This window comes from Lissotriton vulgaris, chromosome 4_1 (assembly GCF_964263255.1).
Source record: "Lissotriton vulgaris chromosome 4_1, aLisVul1.2, whole genome shotgun sequence".
Lineage (NCBI taxonomy): Eukaryota > Metazoa > Chordata > Amphibia > Caudata > Salamandridae > Lissotriton > Lissotriton vulgaris.
In genome coordinates, this window is record NC_141691.1 from 2,104,524,291 (window position 1) to 2,104,544,773 (window position 20,483).

General features: G+C 46.2%; 1 protein-coding gene across 1 annotated transcript in view; it reads left to right on the forward strand.

The window, feature by feature from the left end:
* LOC147725129 (uncharacterized) overlaps positions 1-20,483 on the forward strand; it is a 192,509-nt gene that overhangs the window by 109,468 nt on the left and 62,558 nt on the right. The window contains exon 3 of the mRNA XM_086918183.1: positions 12,086-12,276. Within this exon, the coding sequence (XP_086774309.1) occupies positions 12,086-12,276 (191 nt within the window). The remainder of the gene's footprint in view (positions 1-12,085; positions 12,277-20,483) is intronic.

A 20,483-nucleotide genomic window follows, 5' to 3' on the forward strand; every position in this document is an offset into this window, starting at 1 on the left:
GTTAGCTTCGTATTTCCATAAAAAAAATTGATGATATCCAAATTCTCTTAAACTCCTCCCCAGTACATAGACTAATCCTCAATTCTCTGGTGCCAATCCTTTATGTAACGCCTCCTTTTTTTCAGTTCCCTCTGATCACCTTGTAACAATCCCTCTGGATTATGAAAGGTTTAAAGTCTGGCTCCCCTTCAGACGCCTGTCCTGCTAAAACAGTGGCAAAGGTGGCAGACGTTATCAATATTGAGGTCAACCGAGTGCTGAATCTGTCTTTAAGCAGCGGCCAGGTTCCTTCTATTTGGAAACAGGCTAAAATCTTACCAATGCTGAAGAAACCTTAGACGGATCCACTTTCAGCCTCTAACTATAGACCTATCTCACTTCTGCCTTTCTTTGCCAAAACACTTGAAAAATATGTGAACCAAGTCACTACTAAATACATCGCATCAAACAACCTCCATTACATGAGCCAATCTGGTTTCTGCGCTAATTTTAGCACGGAATAGGTTCTCCTTGAGATCTCAGATTCCATCAAAGGGACTCTCAACTCAGGCGGAAGAGCGGTTTTAATATTGTGAGATCTGTCAGCCGCTTTTGACACCGTGCCCCATGATAGACTCCTTCCGAGATTGAGTGACTGCGGAGTGGGGGGCACAGTGTTGAAATGGTTCTCCTCCTTTCTGGGGAACAGAAGGCAGGAAATTTGGAACCCGTCTTTTTCCTCCTGTATGCCATCTATAAAGGTTGGGGTACCACAAGGATCTATGCTTAGTGCTTTATTGTTTAATTTATACAAGACCCCCCTCGCTCCTCTGGCTTAAGAAGCGGGAGCCATAATTATATCTTACGCCGACGACACTCAGTTATTGTTCACCTGTAAAAAAGGAGACGTTTTTGACGGTGAGAAAATCAATAACTTCCTGAGAAAAGTCTTTTTCCTGGTTTACTCTTAACCAGCTTCAGTGTAATTCGGCAAAGTCAGAAATGATTCTCTTCGGAGCCTCTGATCCAGATGTATGGAGAAAGTGGTGGCCATCTGATATGTCCTCCCCACAGTCCTCTGTGAGGGTAGCCAGAAATCTTTGGGTACAAATGGATGATTCCTTGGACATGAAGAAACAAGTTCAATCAGTGGCAGGAACCTGCTACGGAACTTTGAAAACACTCCGTAAATTTCTACCTCTTCTGTCAGTTTCCCACAGAAAGACGGTAGTCCAAGCTCTTATTACATCACGTCTGGACTACGCCAACGTCCTCTAGTTGGGTCTTCCGGAATATCTATTAAGTAAACTCCAGGTGGTGCAGAATGCTGCAGCTAGAGGCATCCTTATGTTGGGCCCCTGTGCCCACATTTCCTCCCACCTTAGGAACCTACATTGGCTCCCTATCAGCCGTAGAATTCAGTTTAAGACCCTGACTTGGCTTTTAAAGCTCTGCACCGCTCCAGGGCTCATTACATCAGGAGAAGAGCGAGCTTCTACTCACCTGGCAGAGTCCTAAGATCATCCCATCTATATGATGAGTATGCCTTAATTTGCACGCGCTCGCAAAGGTGGTCGCTCTTTTCAAGTTCAAGTTGCTCACTTGTGGAACAAACTACCTGCCACAATGAGGGAGTTATCTGATATCTTGCTTGTTAGGAAACAGCTGAAAATGTGGCTATTTCAGCAGTAATTCTCCCTCCCTTTATGAGCTGTCTTTACTTGTTTCCATTAAATCGTTGTGCTTCTGCTAGCGCCGGACACTCTTTTCGAGTAGCTGCGCGCTCTATAAACACGTTATAACATAACATAACATAACATAGAGCCAGTGCCAGAGGTGTCAGGTGCTGTCACAGCAAAACACACAAGATGATGGATGGAATGTTGCACATTGGTAAAACATTCACCCCCAGTCACAGATCTGGGTTTAATCCATCGTTATTTTATTAAATACTCTTGCTGTGTACACCGTAGGAATCGACCAATAAATGGAGGCGCTCAACTAGCTGATCATTGAGGCCCAATCTCAAGTGCAGTTAGTTCAATCAGTATGCTGTTGCTCCCCATCATCGGCTCTTTATCCTCGCTGCCCCAATTTCTGACATCAGCACTTTCAGAAATTCAGACAATCCCAGAGTCTAGGCCTTCTGCCCCCGCATACCTGCTCCTCTACAAGGCCCAGATTCCGCTTTTGAGCACGTTGCCGAAGTCTTACCACTGGTTTATTTACCATCGTCTAAAGCAACAGCAGTCTCCAACGCCCCCACCAATTCATCCACCAAAGTCAAATCACCCCAGTTATCCGCCCACCGACTATCAAAATGGGAAAAAAAAAAGACTTCAGAAATCCCGTAATAGGCTCCCAGAAGTACCTAAAAAACAATTAGCAACTATTTCATAAACAACAAATCAGAGATAGTACAGGCACTGATCACAGTGCACACTTCTCCACCAGTCAGATGCAAGTAGCCCAGCTCCGTACTCCCCAAAAAGGACATTCACAATTAAAACCCTAAATAAAAATGGAGTCACCGTAAGTCCCTAGGCACTCCCCACACTCAACATTCCAGGACAAAATCAGAGACAACGGAAACAAGCAATTACAAACCAATGACGACCCAATAACTTCTCCAGGTTTGTCATAACTACACCACCCCCAAAGTGTCTACCAACCATTGAATCGTCTTTTCCACCTCAACCGAGGATCAACAGCCAAGGCCCACGTGGCGCAGCGAACCCCACCAAAGAAGCAGAGCACCAGTCTCCAGCAATCCAACCCAGTCAATTTCCTTCAGCATGCACGCGCAAACAGTCTTTACTTCACCATCAATCAATCAAGCTAGTCAGCAAGCCCCCCTTCCCCCCCCCCCCAAGCACGGCACATCAATTTCTCAACGATCGCTAGCAGACAAGCACATGTCATCTTAGCCCACACCTGCTGAAATCCAAACCCTGTCCATAGAAACCAATGAAAACCAAACTACTGTTAACACCAGAGGACATTTCTCAAGGCCCTCATGACATATTAACCCCTCCCATGCTCATGAGAAGCTCAGCTACTGGGCTAATTCCCCTGCTGTGCTGAGCGTTCTAAGGAAACGGGTGTGGCCATGACTATCTGAGCTCATCATGAGCACATGAGCACCGGGGTGCTGTGCGTGCCCCCGCCCACCTGCACAGCGGGGGAATCAGCCCTGCAGCCAAAGGGGTTAAACTGCTGGAACATAATGCGGCTCTTCAAATCGAATCCGGACCTGTGTAAGCTGGAATCAAAAGACATCCTTGCTATCGAATTTAAACCCACCATTGGCCTTCAAACGGGAGAATCAACTTTAATCACATTAGCACCTAAAGCTATAAGGGAACTGGTCCAATCAATGGCTGACCAGTTCAAAAACTGGGGAATAATTATAGCAATGCCCAGAGTACCCCGATATCCCTCAATACTCGCTCCTAGCAAGGTCCCAGCCTCAAGCACAAGCCTCATCCCCTTTTCAATTTTAAAGTCAGCCAGAAGTCGCTCCCTAGTTGGCAATGATGAGTGCAGTGAAATACAGCAAACCACCAGAAGCGCAGACTGGTCATGGCTGCCGGCAGCCCTATCTCAATGCAGGATGACTTGAACTAGTTTGTAACATGGTTTAACAATCTGTTCCTGGAACATCAATGGTCTCTTGTCGAAACTGCAATCTCCGGACACACTCCGATTCCTTAATAAACACAACATCGTCCTCCTCCAGGAAACTTGGCTTTTAACGAGCACTCCACTCGAAGGGTGTCTAGAATTTACATCGCCAGCCGCAAGACAGAGCAAGCATGGTAGACAGTGTGGCGGGCTGTCTAACTATGTGGCTACCAGACTGTCAGCAAGTATCAGACAGCTAAAATTTGATCTTGACTGGGTCACTGGCATTGTGGCCGACAATTTCTCTTCTGAGAGTAAGCTACTACTGCTAAATGTTTACATGTCTCCATGTCCCAGTTGGGAAAAACTCTAAACTGGACTGCCTGACCATAATTTTATGCAACATCCTAAGTACATACGGCAGTATACCATGCCTAATCTCTGGAGATTTCAAAACAAACCTCTTTTACAACCAGTTTGAAGACCTAGGGATCATTCTTTCAGCAGTCCCCCCACACCTCGCCAGGCTAACATTACTGCCAGGACTCAAACCATCTGAACTGGGTGAATATGCAGTCCTTCAACTTAGCAGAGCTGGGTGTATAGTAATAAACGGTCGCTCACCCTCAGACACCCCCCCCCCTCCGCCCCCCGGTCTGGACAAGAAAACCAATGGACGAACCCACTCATTACTGGACTTCACACTGGCAAACAGCGAAATGTTCACTCTAATTGAGTGCCATTACATCGCAGCACTTGGGGAAAGTGATCATCGACCACAAATAATATCATTATCCCGCAACATGCCTCGCCACTGCTCACTGGCCCACACAATGTCAACAGTCATACAGAGAATCTAAGACAAATTAAATGGTCCTCAAGCGCAGTCCCTCCTAATATTGAGAAATGCTGTCATCTTCTACGTCCAGGAGGTGAAAAAGACTTGTCCATTATTAACTGATGGGAAGCGCTTGTGACCAGTTTATTAAATGAATTCCCATCTAAATCCCACCCCAGGCCAGAGCCAGAGCCCTCTCAACCTCGGATTTCTCCTGCAACAAAAACGTTAAAACAACTAAGAAACGCTGCCCTGCGCTGGGCCAGAAAAAGCCAAGGAAAATGTAATTTTATTTAACCATTACAAGCAAGCTCAAAAAGCTTTCAAGGCATCAGTGCATAAAGATAAACAATCAGCGTCAGACCAGTTCTGGCTGTTATTCGTGGGCCCTTGTAAACAGAGGCCCACTAGGAGGCAGTGGACATATCACTGCAAACATAAGTGCTGACTACTGGACTAAGGGCCAGATGTAGGAAGCCTAATACCGGTCGGTAACCATCGAAATTACCGAATTTCGGCCGTTACCGATCAGTATTAGGCATTTGAGATGTAGGTGGCTTCATTTCAGATTCGGTAATTTACAGAATCAGTAATTGAAGGAATTGGTAAATTACCGAATTCTTAAATACCGATTCGGTAAATTACTGAATCTGAAATGTAGGAAGCACTCAAGTGAGGGCTTTTCACCTGTAACGATTTGTTATTTACCACTAACTACAAGTTAGTGGTAAATTACGAAAACCGTTAAAAAACCAGTTTTGTGCTATTTTAACAGTGCCTTGTGGCAGACATGACTCTCGGCATAATGTACGGCGTTACAGGTCTCCCAGAATGACACAGAAACAGGGGTTGATTGGCTTTACTTTCTAATTTAGATTCAAATAATGTAAGGAGTGCTTAATTTGCACTGGAGGTTGCAGGTGGTGAGCACTGGCACTGGCCAGGACTTTTTTAAATCCAACCATTTTGACCCTGTTTAAGAGATGGAGTCAAGAGTAGGCTTAGAGGGGGGACACAATTTCAAAACTCCAAAAAAGGGGCATTAGACAAATATAGAAGTAGAGGCGTAAAGCACCTTCACTGACTGCACTGTGACAATGTGGATAACCTATTCTGCACTGCAACACATAACAAGCATTTGCAATGCAATAGGTCTCGCATTTACGCAAGTTTAAGCTATTGGCATTGTAAATGACAATGCCTTTTATTTATGTTTTAAAAACAAAAACAAAAATAGAGAAGTAGAGCTGCAGCTGAGGCCACCACTGCCTCCCTACATGCCTGCCATAAAGCACTGCCGACCCTGCACCAGGAGGTGAAGTCAGGGCCCTATTACAGCAGGAGTGTTTTTTATTAGGCCAAAAGATAGCAATGACATTACGCAATGCCACACCGCACACTCAAATCATGGAGAGGGCAGGAACTAGCCGCCCTCCTGCTCTTCCTGATGCCTTTTATTTATTTACATCGGTGCGTAAACAAGCACTTTGTACTTATAGTCCATGCTTATGAGAAGCAAGGCTTACATTCTCTTTTACTGCCAGCCTTGCTCATCGTAAGCAAGGACTATACGTTCAAAGTGCGTGTTTATGCACTGATTGCAGGTTTTAAAAACAAATGAATGAAAGGCATTGTCATTTACAATGCCAATAGCTCAAACTTTAATAATGCGAGACCTAATGCATTGTAAATGCTTGTTCACAATGCTGTCTCCGCCCCCTGTGGTCATGCTGCAACAGGTAGGACAGGATGGGTTTGGAATGGGGTTAGAGATCCTTACAGACAGAGAGAACAATGACAAAATGGGGGATAAGTATTACACCTAAAACCCCAGGACTTTATATTACTTCAGGGAACAAGAGGACCCTGCCAAGAAGAACAGTGTAAGAACTGTGTGTGGAGCGCTGCCTTTTCTGAGTGAGCGGTGGGTTTGTCTGCAGTTGCTGCTTCTGTCTGTGGTGGAGGAAAAGGACTGATGTATTTACTCTGCTCTGGTATCCTGCTTGTGAAGGACTCTCCAATGGCTTGTGTGTGCTTGCCTCCTGTTAGAAGTCTCAGGGATATAAAAGACTTCATTAAAAGATCCTTACAGTATCTCAAAGTAACCTGCCTGGAAGAAGGCTTGGAGAAGCTGTGTGAGGAGCACTGCCTCTAACTTGCATGGGGTATGATGGCCTGCAGTGGTTGCTCTTGCCTGGAACAGAGAAAAGACTGGACTGTCCTTGCACCTTTGTCCTTGCGAAAGAAGTAAGAATGTGTAGATCTCTTTTGTTTGTACTACAGAATGTCTAGCAGTTGCATCACCAGAACCAGAGGATACCACACCAGGACCGATGTTACTACATTCAGCATCTTGCGGACTGTGACCCAGCTGCAGCCTACAAAAATGACCGTCGGAATGCCGGGGCTATAATATGCGATGTTTGTTTGACCGCTAGCGAGGGTCTAAAGCGGCAAAAATGAGTGAGACGGCTGGGCTCGGGACAGAGCCGGGAGGGCGCAAAATGGCAATGCCCTCATATGCAGAGGAATCGGAATGAAGAGGGGTTACAACAAGACGTGAAAACCTGCAGTGTTACATGTAACGTGGCGATTGAAAGATGCTCCGCTCTGCAAGAACAAAGTCAGCCTGAAACACAGCGAGAGCAAGGTAATGCTGGTGTGTGCCACATATCCCAGCGCGCTTGTAGGGAGCAACAAAATGCCCCGTAGTGCCTGTCTTTAAGATGGCGGCCCCCAGCCCCGAATATCTTTAGCGCCCCCCTTTTAAACATGCAGCCCAGATCTAAGGAGGCCCGACCTCGGATTCCTCAGACCCCTAACCATGGCCATTTACCGCTGGCTTTGAATCGCGCAGAATTTGCAAGACTCGCTCAGGTTTCCAAGATGCCTGACCTTATGATGGCCGCCCCCCCGGGACTGATCTCGAATGGGTGATCCATGGCGCCTTATTTCGACACTGAAAACAGAGGTACACCAAGATATCAAGCAAGGCTGATGCTCCATGGGTCAGGATGTCTGGAGCCTAGGGGGCCCCAACGTTTGGCGCAGTCTGTTTAAAGGACTACTGACAGCCCCCTGCTGCAGTTTGCCTCCTACAGCTGCCCAGCAATTAGTAGGCAGCTGCACCGTTTAGGCGCTATCCTTCAGAGAGACCCCAGAGGGACAAGAGTGGCATCGAGGTGCCAGGCCTTTCACAGCTGCGCAGTACTTAGAGCCAGCTGCAGAGTGTAGGCCCTGTTATTTTTCTCAGCTGGCCAGCAAGTAGTGGGCAGCTGCAATGCCTAGGTCTGCGCAGATGGCGCTCCCCTGACTGGCGCTGCATAGGCAGCGTGCCCTGACACTGTACACAGGGCATTTGAGCCCCTTTGGTGATGGCCAGTTGGCCAGGGGGGGTCTGGTAGATGGATAGGGCGCAAAGCCCTACTGTGATTTATGTGCTAATGCTTTTGGGGTGCTAGGAAATGTATTGTGTATAGTATGTTGTGTGAACCCTGTTTTTGAGACCTCTAGATATGGCTTATTTGGCTGCCCAGCAAGAAGTGGGCAGCTGCTCCGTTTAGGCGCCATCCTTCAGAGGGACAGAAGTGGCACAGAGGTGCCAGGCCTTCCACAGCTGCGCAGCACTTAGTGCCAGCTGCAGCGTTTAGGCCCTGTTGTTATTGTCCTCAGCTGCCCAGCAAGTAGTGGGCAGCTGCAAAGCTTAGGTTTGCGCAGATGGCGCACCCGCGACTGGCGCTGCATTGGCAGCGCACCCTGAGATTCTGGACACAGGGCATTTGAGCCCCTTGGAGCTGGCCAGTTGGCCAGGGGGGACTGGTAGATGGATAGGGCGCAAGGCCCTAATGCGATTTATGTGCTAATGCTTTTGGCTGCTAGGAAGTGTGTTGTGTATAGTATGTTGTGCGCACCCTGTTTTGAGACCCCCCTGAGATCGGAACTGAGAAAAACAACTCTAGAAACAACAAGAAGACTGCTCCATATACCAATGCAAAAACACCCTGCAAAACGGGCAGACTTCTTCAAATGGCACATTAATCATTAGTAATCCCTCAAATTCGGAAACAGACACCTGGAAACTTTGGGATCAAGGTCTTTAACAAGAAAAGCGCCATATTCCCCACAACTCTTAAATTAGCACTAATCGGAATTATTAGCAAAAATGTTACCTGTCCCCGGACATTATTTGGATTTTTCTTGTCCCCGGACTTCGAATGGTCAAGCGCGTTTGACGCTTTGGCCACCGTTCCTACCGGTCATAGCAACACAAGACTTGTGGTGTAACTCTCACCCGGCGTTTTAACCTCAAGATGGCGCCTGTGAAGAAACGGACATGCTTTCTGAATGCCTCGCAGCAGATCCATGGGATCTTTTTTTTACCAAACTACCTACCCCCTTCCCCTCCCTGCTCTATTCCTCTCCTCTTTTCTGATACTAACCTTTGCCCCCACCTGTCCTTGCCCTAGTCCCCACCCTGTTTACCTGTGAATTTCCTGTGTCATTTGAGAGCTAGCTATTTTGCCTGATGCCCGATGGAGCTACCTGGTTTAGCTATAGGAGAGACAGGTCGGGGATCCCCTCCTTGGATATCACCTACCCAGTCGGTCTTTAGCCAGACTTCCTTTCGTCTCTCCTGTCGTGTCTTCCCGCTTCCCCCCTCTATTTATATCTCTACTTCTCCCCTCTCTCATTGTATTGAGACTGAACTTTTTTGTCTGATGCCCGATTGAGCTACCTGGTTTAGCCATAGGGGAGGTTGGCCATGGATTCCCTCCTTGGTCATCACCTACCCAGTCGGACTTTAGACAGATTTCATTTCGTCTCTCCTTATGGTCTCTTCCCATATCCTCCCTTTCTCACCTTCCCTGTTCCCTCTCCTCAACGCTCGATTTATTTTACCATCCATGTTATTTAATGTTTCTCATTGAGACCTACCTATTTGGCCAAAGCCCGGTGGAGCTACCTGATAGCTATAGAGGAGATGGGTTTTGGGATTTCTGCTCGACCGTCACCTACTCAGCCTGTCTCTGGACAGACTTTCCTTAGTCTTTCTGCCGTATCTCCCTCCCATCCTGTTTTTCTGCGATCCTCTTCCCTCGACACTTGAGACCGAACTACTTTGTCTGATGCCCAATCAAGCTACCTGGTTTAGCTATCGGGGAGATGGACCTGGATTCCCTCCTTGGTCGTCACCTACCCAGTTGGTCTTTTGACCGACTTCCTCAAGTCTCTACGGGTGTCTCCTCCCTTATCCTCACATTCTCACCTCACCTACCCCCCACTTCCTTTCTCTCTCCTTTCTCTCCTCTCCTAATGTATTGCCGATTGTCTGATGTAATGTTGTAATTGTTGATCTTTTCCTGTTACACTGTTAAACCACATTGTTGCACTTCCTTTCGTCTCTCCTGTCATCTCTTCCCACATCCTCCCTCTATTTATGTCTCTCCTTCTCCCCTCTTTCAAAGTATTGAGACAGAAATTTTTTGTCTGATACCCGATGGAGCTTCCTGGTTTAGCTATAGGTGAGATGGGCCGTGGATTCCCTCCTGGGTCCTCACCTAACCAGTCTCTCCTCTCTCTCCTGTCCTAATTGTATTTCCTATTTTTCTGGGATTTATTGTGTAATTGTTGAACTTTTTCTGTTACTTTGTTGATTCTCATGTAAAACGCTCTGATACCTCTGGGTCTAGCCAGCGCTATATAAAACTCTTTAAATAAATAAATAAATAAACATGTGCAGGGCCGTCCTTGCCTCATGGTTTGTGAGTGATGGGAGGGGAGAGCTGAGGCAGAAGAAGTGCTCTCCCTCTCCCTGGTGGCCTGTCCATATTCCCACAGTTAACTACGGCTCAGCTCTGCCACATGGCCTGAGCTGCACACCACCACTCTGTGAAGTTCTCCCTAAGGCACAGCAGCAATGAACGGAGTCCTGCGCAAACGTAGGGAAGAACACGAGTAAGAAGGGCAGAGTTAGCAAAGCAGTGTTTCGGCCACTAATAACTCAGCCAGAAGATGTGAGTCCCAAGCATGAAAAGGGAGCAGTCCGTGCTGCCAGCTTCCGCTCCATTTGAACTGTTTTAGGCAGTGCTAACGGCTTGAGTGACAGCTGTGGCACAATGCCTAGGATGTGCGACAATGCATTTCAGTGCAGTGATGCAGAGCGCCATACTGAAATAAGTTATTCTAATGCCTGATGCGTGGTCTTGGTAGGACTGAGGTTGGGGAAAGACAGGTGATGTGTACTGTACCACTTCCCACCACTGTGACTTCACGGGAGTGAATACAACATTTATCTGATGCTACATGTCCCATCACCATCCAGTATCCCCAACACACCATTGATAATGCAGTTATGCACTGTAATTACATCACAGCATTGATAAACAAAGCTTGGCTTACCACGTGCCTGGTCCTAGAGCTAAGTCCTGACTTCTTCTGTCCATGTTTAGATCCCATATATTACATACAAATGTAGACAAAAAACTATGAATGAAGGGAATGCCTTTCACCTCTATGTTCTGAGTAAAATTATAGAAAGCTCAAGCTTAGCACATGACACTCGATAGTGAAAAACATCCCCGTTATTCACAGTTACTCATCTCAAAATCTGAAGAAGTTCTTTTCGATCACTCTGTTGCTGGGTTTGTGTCTTACTGTTTGCAGATTATTGTAAAGTATAGAGGTTCTGTGTAGTGTTCTGTATGTGAAGTTTCTTGAGGGGTGGGCTCGTGGAAGCTTGATATGTTAATGGCAAGGTTCCACGTGTTGGTGGGGATTCGACTTGGGACAGTTTGGTCCGCCGTGTGCCACCGGCCGTTCGCGGCAAGAAGACATGGGAATATTTCTTCATGAGTTGTTCAAGATCTTGATGGTCCCTACTAGCCAACACCTTCTCAAGTCTGTTGTATTCAGGAGTTGCAGACGTCAAGGTGCAGTTTCTTTTCATATAACTTTTATTCTGTCTGCAAACTGTCGGAGGCACATGGTGGACTAAAGTGTCCCACCGACATGTGGAACCTTGCCATTATTATGTCAAGCTTCCATGATCCCACACAGAGCATTACAGGCCTCCTTCCTTTTCAAATGCAACAACATGGAAACAGCAAAGATCAAATCACATCAAGTAAAACATATCAATACCAGAAAATACATGTTTACAAGATAACTGAATATGAAAACTTAAACACATAAAAAATATATATACACAAAAAATCAAAACACGTACCGAAAACACACAGTGGCTCTAATAGGATTGAAAATTGAAACCAAATTAACAAATTCCAATATGGCAATGCACTAGAAAAAACACGAAGAAATACATCACTCTGTTGGTACATTCCTCAATCTGTCCCCAGGACTCAACCCAGATCCTTGGTTCATAGGTTCTAGACACAGATTGATCTCACATCCATTCCCTTCTCAAATTCATTCACCCTCACCACATTCTTTCTATTCCACCATTGACCACCTTGAGCTCTCACACTACCCCCTTTCACCAAAAAAAACACATTTACTCCCACCTTTAGCCGCATGTAGTGGTTACCACACTCAACCCGTATCCCCACCTTGACATCAAACACGTTGACCTTGTTTCTTTCATCAAAGTATTTTGGATTATGATTATTGTACATTTTCTGCTTTTAGGACATTGTTTATTACATGAAGCCCCAGTGCCTTCCCGCATAGAGGTCTGCCCCATGGACTGGCTCTACAGCAGGAACGAATGTTATTACTTCTCGATGATGTATAACAAGGAGGGGGACTGGGACGAGAGCCAGAGATTCTGCTCCTCACACAACGGGTCCCTTGCGCTCTTCGACACCCAGGAGGAACTGGTAAGGACAAGAAACAAGCAAGTACAACATTTAGAACCAGCAGTAAGAGCAGTGCATGGATTTTTCGGCAGCCTGTGCAGAGCCGTCTGTTGCCTGGCTCCTCACCCCCTGCTCCCCACCTTCCCATTCCTCTATCAATGGCGGTCACAGCCGATTGCAAGCTGGCACACGAAAAAACTCAGAATGACCAAACTGCACTGCAAACAACTAGAACAGATGTGGAGGAGGGCAATCCAGGAAGAACTGGACAAGGATGTTGTAAGAAATTAGGTTATTGGTTGAGGGGAGTGAAAAACCCTTCTCAAGCACAATCCTTGTTAGGGTGAACCACAAAAGCCATCAAATAATCTGTGCTGAACCTTCTGGCTGCTTGTGGTAACCTTCTGCAGCTTGGCTTAACTTAGAGGCACTGTGTTAAGTATTCATGCAGGACATGAAAAGTAGCAAAGTGAAAAACTAACACATGAAAAATCCGACACCAATGTACAAAAATAGAGTGCATTTTAATAAATGAAATAACACCAAAGCAAATTAAACCCAATCAGTAAAAACGGAAATATGAATTTTAACAATGTTTAAAGTGAAAAATAGTGCCAGAAAGAACAAAGCCCCAACCACAGGTAGCGGGTCACGCAAGATTCCGGTCTCAGCATACCTTTGGACTTGGACACATTTTGAAAGAAATGTTCATGGTAATGTAAAGTTTAGCTGGGCAAGGGAGCTGTCAGAGTCCAAGGAGAAGGAGTTTTTGTTGTCAGGGAGCCAGTGGACGGATCCGCCATGAAGATTTCTACTTTCGGACTTTGTCACTTTTATGGAAGTCGAAAATCTCCACCAGGACAAAGCTGCAGGCTGGAGTCCAAGAGGATTTGCTGTTGTGGGAGCTACGTCAAATTCAGACAGACTGGTAATGTGCCTTGGGTGGCTCGCGAGCAGGTAGCTTCCGGTCTCTTGTCAGGCCACTTTTGAGCAGAACATTTTCTAAGTCCCAGGTTTCGGGTTAGGCTCATTTGGCACCTTTAGCACCACTTCCAAAAGTTCAGGACTGGTTCGAGGTAACTTGGGGGGGGTCAGGACTACAGGAAGAAAGAAGCTCAATGTCTTGGAGCTTTTGGGTCCTATTAGCTCTGAACAGAAAGCCAACTAATGAGGCCTTCAAATCATTCTGGGAGTCCTGGGTTCAAGCAGCAGAGAAGGCCTCACGTAGCAATGCAGTCCTCGGAGATTGCAAGCTGACGCTGCCTGTGCTGGTTAGAGGCAGCTCAGCACAGCATTGAAGAAGTTCCTTGGAACAGTCAGTCAAGCAGAGTAGCAGCCCTTGTAGAACAGCTGTCCTTACTCCTGGAGGAGTTCTTTAAAGGTCCGATAGTGTATGGTTTTAGTAGGGTCAGAGCCCCAGAACATACACCCAAATGTGCCTTTGAAGAGGGGTGAATTCCAAGCAGCTCCTTGAGGCTCAGAGGTCCCCTTTCTTCCCAATCCTGTCTTCCAGGGTGTCTGTGGGGAGTAATCAGTCCTTTGTGGGGGACAAAGAACACTGTCTATTCAGATGTAAGTGTGAGTTTCTGCCCAGGAAGGCTATCAGAATGCAGATGAATGCAGATTAGTCTTCTATCACACCCATGCTGCCTGTGTTTGTGGATGTCTAAAGGGAATAGAGAAAGTGTAGTTGTCACCCAGCACGGATGTGTATTAGAAAAAGGATGCAAGGCACACTAAGCAAAGTTAAAACTATAGAAATGTCCATGTTCTAAAAGTGGCATTTCTAAAATAGTAATATTAAGTCCAACTTTACCAAAAAAGAGGATCAATCACCACCCTTCCAAAGGTAGGAAACATGATGCAAGTAGTGCTTTCTTATTAGGAATAACAGTAAAAGTTTTTTAAGAAATTCCAAATGCTTGTCTATGAGAGCAGTAGGCCACACAGTAGTGCAAAACTAATTCAGCTGTTTGTCACTACCAGGACATGTAAATCTTAAAAGTGCATGTCCTGTCGTTTAGTTACAGAGCACCCTGCCCAATGGCTCCTTACCTACCTTAGGGGTGGCATGGGTGTAATAAAAGAGGAAGAGGTTGTCAGGGCCTGACGTACGTGCCTGCCAAATGTCAAAAAACAGGGAAGACTACATCTCCCATAATGCCTAGCGTTAAGGGGAGGACCAGGAAGGCATTTAACAATGCGAGAGACAGAGGTCCTCGCACGTGATTTTGTCCTTGGAGTTGTCTGCAGGTCAGGGGACGTCCTGTTTTCCCGCGGAGCTACTTTTGGATTTCTCATTGCCTGTTCTGACTTCACGGCTGCGGAGTGGAGTTTTTACGTGCATGCGAGGCGGAGCATGAACGCCCTGACATTGTGTTGTTAGCCTTGCCGGGGGTTCTGGTGTGAGGCGTTGGGAGATGCTGGATTGCCCCCTCTGCGCCCTCACTGGAAACTAGGGTGACCAACTGGCATTGGTGCAAATTCAGGACGGTGAGTGTAAAAATTCAGGACAAAGGGTCAAAATTCAGGACACAAATGCAGGACAGGAGGTCAAAATTCAGGACAAAACTTTAGGACAATTGGATAAGTTTTACAGACACATCAGAGGTCGCGCAATAGTATATAAGTAAGCCCAGCCATATCCAAACATTCAACCAGTTGCAAACTTAGCCATCATGTATCCTTCCATCTATCATTTCACTCATCCATCCCTTCATTCATCCTTTCACTCATCAATCCATTATCCATCCATCCACCCTTTCACCCTATACATCTGTACACTCATCCATCCACTCTTCTACCCATCCACCCATCCACTCATCCATTCAGACATTTACCCTTTCACCCATCCAGCCATCCTTTCATTTATTCATCCATCCACCCAGTCACTCATCCTTCCACCCATCCACCCTTTCATTTATCCATTCATCCATCCATCATCCATCCTCCCTTTCTCTCTCCATCGACCCTTTCACTTAGCAATCCTTCCATCCATCCATCCATCCATCCATCCACCCTCCCATCCATCCATCTACTCATCCACTCATGAATCCATCCATTGACCCTATCACTCATCCATCATTCCTCTCATCCATTTATCCTTTCACTCCTTCACTCATCTATTCATCCTTTTGTCCATCTACCCTCCCTTTCACCCACTCATCCATCCTTACATCCACCCTTTCACTCATCCGTTCATCCTTGCACTTATCAATTCATCAACCCATCCATCCACCTTTTCACTCATCCATCGTTTCACTCATCCATCCACCCTTTTACCCATCCTGCTACCCTTCCACCCATACATCCAGCTATTCACCTTTTCTCTCCTCCATCCTTCCAATCACTCATCAATCCATCCATCCTCTCTCATTATCCAGCTATTCAATCTTTCATTCATTCATTCAGCCTTTCACTAATTCATCCAGCCATCCACCCATCCCTTCAGTTACTCACTCGCCCACCTTAACATATTAATTTTTAGCTGAGCCTTTTTGAGAAGAGGCCCATCAAGAACTTCACCCTCGCAGCAGGAGCCATTCCAGGACTGGAACAGAAGCCACCCAGGGCAGAGACAGATCCACCACATAGGGGGACAGGAGCCATCACAGGCGCGGGCGGGGGGGCAGGAGCCACCACATGGGGGGACAGGAGCCATCACAGGGAGGGGGGGGGGGGGGGGACAGAATGCACCAGGGTGGACACCGGAGTTGGGCGTGCAGTATTCTAGTATCATCTTGGTCTCTTCCAGGGTGGGGTAGGGCTTTTCACCCCCTCCTGGACAAGACAACAAGAAGACAGGCTCCCTTTCCAAAATGTTACTTTTGCCATCTCCAAATGTGATGTACAGTACTTAAAGGAGATACTCTGATTGAACTGATTGTCCTCCATACTTTGTTAATCTGTGTGGGTGCGATTGTGCCATTTCTTTATTTTATTACATTATAGACTGCATGTTTGCAGAACCAAGGTTTGTTTAAACCACGTGCTGTCTCGGTGTAATGGGGCCGGTTCTAGGATGTTTGGGGCCCTGGGATGTGTGAGGCCCCTCTTAATTGCAGAGACATGACTCATTCAGGGCTGTTTGCATCTGAATAGATGCCCCTGCTCCGAAACTGCAGCCCCTCCCTCTGTCACCTTCGAGCACCTCTTAACAGGTCATCAAGGGCTGGAGGTGTGAGGGTTGCCATCCCGCTGTGCCTCTACAGTGCTTCTTTGTATCCCAGCTTGCATCGGAGTCTGTTAAAAACCCGACCCCAACAGCATCAGAGTCAAGAAGGGAGGTGGGTGCTTAAAATTACGGACAAATGGCGTCCGTTAAAGAATCCTTCACGGACAACGGACAGACGGCTGAAATTACGGACTGTCCGTGAAATTTACGGACGGTTGGTCACCCTACTGGAAACCGCCTCATTTTTCACTCGGCTGAGTGAAGACGCCATAGAGCCTGTAATTTTGGAATTCAATTACCTGAGAAATGATCTAGGAGATGCTGGTTTTGCCCCCTCCTGGCCGCATCAGGTAATGGTGCTTGTGTGTGTAACTTTGGGGAACTGTTAACTGGGAGACGTTAGAATTGCCCCTCCTAAGTTTTGTCTTGCCAATCTAACACCCGGATTTTGCTTTGGCCGTATTTGGAGAAACAGTGAGTCATTATTTCAAACTCCTTCGTCTGCTGGAAAGGCTGCTTTTGTTTTTCTTCTTTGACTGGTATGGTTTCAAAGACTATCGGGGCATTTCTCCACCGCGAGACATCAAGGTAGTGAAGCCTGGCCATAGGTTATGAGTTACATTTGTTTTGGAGCCTCGTGGTAGAAGTCATTATTCACCTCGGAAAATGAGATGCCAAAGGACCTGAAATTATAAAGGATCTTTGTGAGAGTGTTTGGTATGTATGGTTTTTGGGTGACTTATTGAATACTGTGTCGAATGTATGATTCCCCAAGATTATACCGGTTGTTGTTTATAAATCATAGGTCAACCGTGTTTCATGAGAGAAGTATCTCAGATGAGGGAAGGGGTCATCTCCTGAATAATTATCATGTACTGTTTAATATCAGTGGGACAGTACAGGAGGGTAAAAAGAAGATTGTATGTATTAATGTGTGCCTTCTTTTGTTTTAGGTGTACCTTCCACTGCTGCTCCTACCCTTACCTATCCCTCGCTTGACTGCTTTTGTGTTCTGTGTGCTTATAGCTAGTCAGAGTGCAGGGACGTCAGGAGGTGGACCCCATTTGAGCATCATTCCTATCCCGAGGAGCCAGCAGCCGTGACAGAGGCAACCACTAAGGATGACTGGTTAACAATGGCTTTTGTCTAGACTGGCATGATGGGCAAAAAAGCAATGGATTGGAATGTGACCTGATTGATGGCATCCCCAGTGGCTGAGATTAATTCAAGCTTTCCATCCATCACCTTATTGTTGTATCAGGTGAAGCTCCGTACTGCCTGCAGGTCTGTATCATGAAGGCTGTGGCAGCCGCTGATTGGAAGCAGAACTGTGGGTCTTGCCAACAAGTCCACCCAAAAATATGATTTTTTAGAGATCTATTACAGAAAACCCCTGAGACCCAGCTAACCCCACAGAGGATGGAATTGGGATTAAACTTTACATTTGATAAAATACTGATACTATCTGATTTATTCTGGAACAGACAGTTCAGATACATCCTGACAGACGTATACCTAAAACCACTGCAGGAAGCAAAAGTCATGGACAGGTTCAACGGTTGATCCCTGGTTCACATCGGGATGGCATTTAGAAAGATTGGATGCAGTGAGTTCTGAACAAAAAAATAAATAATTTGTGCTGTAATATCCTTAATGAGAGATACTGGCAACTCAAACTGAAGACATCAGTGAACAGTGCTAGGTCAAGGCATATATGCGCTGCATAACTACTGGACAAGTGGCAGTAGGGACCTAAACTGCACCTTGATGACCTATGACGTGAGATTATCCTAGGGCACGTAAGGCTTGGGATATTTCCTGTGAGGCTTGAGATTCTTCCTGTGTGGCTTAGGATACTTCCTGTGAGGCTTGGGATACTTCCTGTGAGGCTTGGGGCACTTCATGTGAGGCTTGAGGTACTTCCTCTGCGCTGGGGCTTGGGATACTACCTGAGAGGCTTGGATTACTTTATAGGAGGCTTGGGATACTTTCTGTGAGGCTCGGGGTACTTCCTGTGAGGTTTGCAATACTTCCTCTGAGGCTTGGGATACTTCCTGTGAGGCTTGTGGCACTTCCTGTTTGGCTTGAGGTACTTCCTCTGCGCTGGGGCTTGGGATACTACCTGAGAGGCTTGGATTACTTCCTGGGAGGCTTGGGATACTTTCTGTGAGGCTTGGGATACTTCCTGTGAGGTTTGCAATACTTCCTCTGAGGCTTGGAATACTTCCTGTGAGGCTTAGGGTACTTCCTGTGAGGCTTGGGATACTACAGCTGAGGCTTGGGATACTTCCTATGAGACTTGGAGTACTTCTGTGAGGGTCGGGGTACATCCTGTGAATGCATGACGTTACAACGCATACATTCACAACGTGGTATTTTACATTGCGTTTGTTACAACGCAAGTCGTTACAACGACTTGCGCTGTAGGGCACTGGACTAAGGAATAGTATGATTTACTATTCCAACTCCAGCCTACGTTACAGTACGGAAGGTGTTGGAATAGTAAATCCTACTATTCCTCAGCTAAGAGCACCATTTAGCGCAAGTTGTTGTAATGACATGCGTTGTGATGCCCACGATGTAACCACAGTGTAACGACTGTGTTGTGAAGTTCGTTCTCCACTTCCTGTGAGGCTTGGGATACTTCCTGTGAGGCTTCATTGGAAAATGGGTGTAAAAAGTCAGCAGGGGCGGCCTGTGTGTCTGAGCTTTCAGAGGAACTGAGACTATTTATGGGGTTTTGTGCAAAATCATCAAATAAAGGAAGAAATCGCTGTTTCCTTAGTTTAGATCAAACTCCATCACAACCTACAAGGATCCCGCAGGTCTGATCCACCGACATATCTTAGGCAGCTGCATCTACACCTGGGAAACTGGAAGATCACAAGGAAAACAAGCATTGAACACTTACCCATTTCTGGCTATAATTTTATAATTTGAATGGGGACTGTAGACTTTCATCTGTTTGTATTTTATTTATTATATGACTTTTTATTGAATCAAAGAACTACTGGAAGAAACAAGGCAGATATTTCCCATTTCACAGGAAATGATTGATCCATCGTTCAAGCACCGATTCACTCGACTACCCTTCAATGCCGGTCCCTTGGGGTCGCATCCATTACACCTTCTCTCTAGCTCCACGGCGCCCCCTGCTGCTCTGGTCCAGTACTTTCAGCTCCAGCACATTCTTTGCTGTTTATTCCTGAGGCTGTTCTTCAAATTCATGTTGGGACTGGAGAGGGTGGTTTTGGGAGCCCTCTGTTGAAGTGGTCTCTTAAAATCAGCAAATAATGTTCATCCCAATTCCATGTGAGGGCTACCGAAGCCAGGGAAACACCACAACAGTTCAATACATACAAACTAAAAGTGTAGTAACAGCTTCCAGAAGAACAAGCATTAGCAATGCAAAAGGTCTCGCATTTACATGAGTTTAAGCTATTGGCATTGTAAATGATAATGCCTTTTATTTATGTTTTAAAAAAGAAATCACAAAATAAAAGGCATTGTTATTTGCAATGTGAAAAGCCCAAACTCGCGTAAATGCGAGACCTTTTGCATTGTTAATGCTTGTTAGATTAGTGAGTAGAAGTGCTCTCTTTCGGCCCACGCAGCAAATTAATTAAATCAACAAGCGCGGCCTCTAAAGTGAAAGCGGACCGCGCTACAAAAAAAATGGGCTACTGACTTATGAAGGAGACGGTCCGGGGGCAGCGCCAGCACCAGACGCGGAATACGCCTTCCTTTGCAGCCTGGGACCCATATGTCCGTTCCCCCGAGGACACGAAATTCGCTACAGTTAAGGTTAATTGAGCCTTGAATACAAACCACAGTGGGTACAATTACAACCCCTGATACAACCCCTGATATACTGCACAAAAGGTGTTTTTTGTCCTGACGAACGCTCCACAGACCCGGCTGGGCCAAAGGGAGCAGAAACCTGTTGACTGTACGTTTTAAGTGCTATACAAGGATCCAGGTGCTTGATCCAAGAGTATACCCTAGTGTTATTTTTAATAACAGACCACATCCGTTCAAAAATAAAGCAATCTCC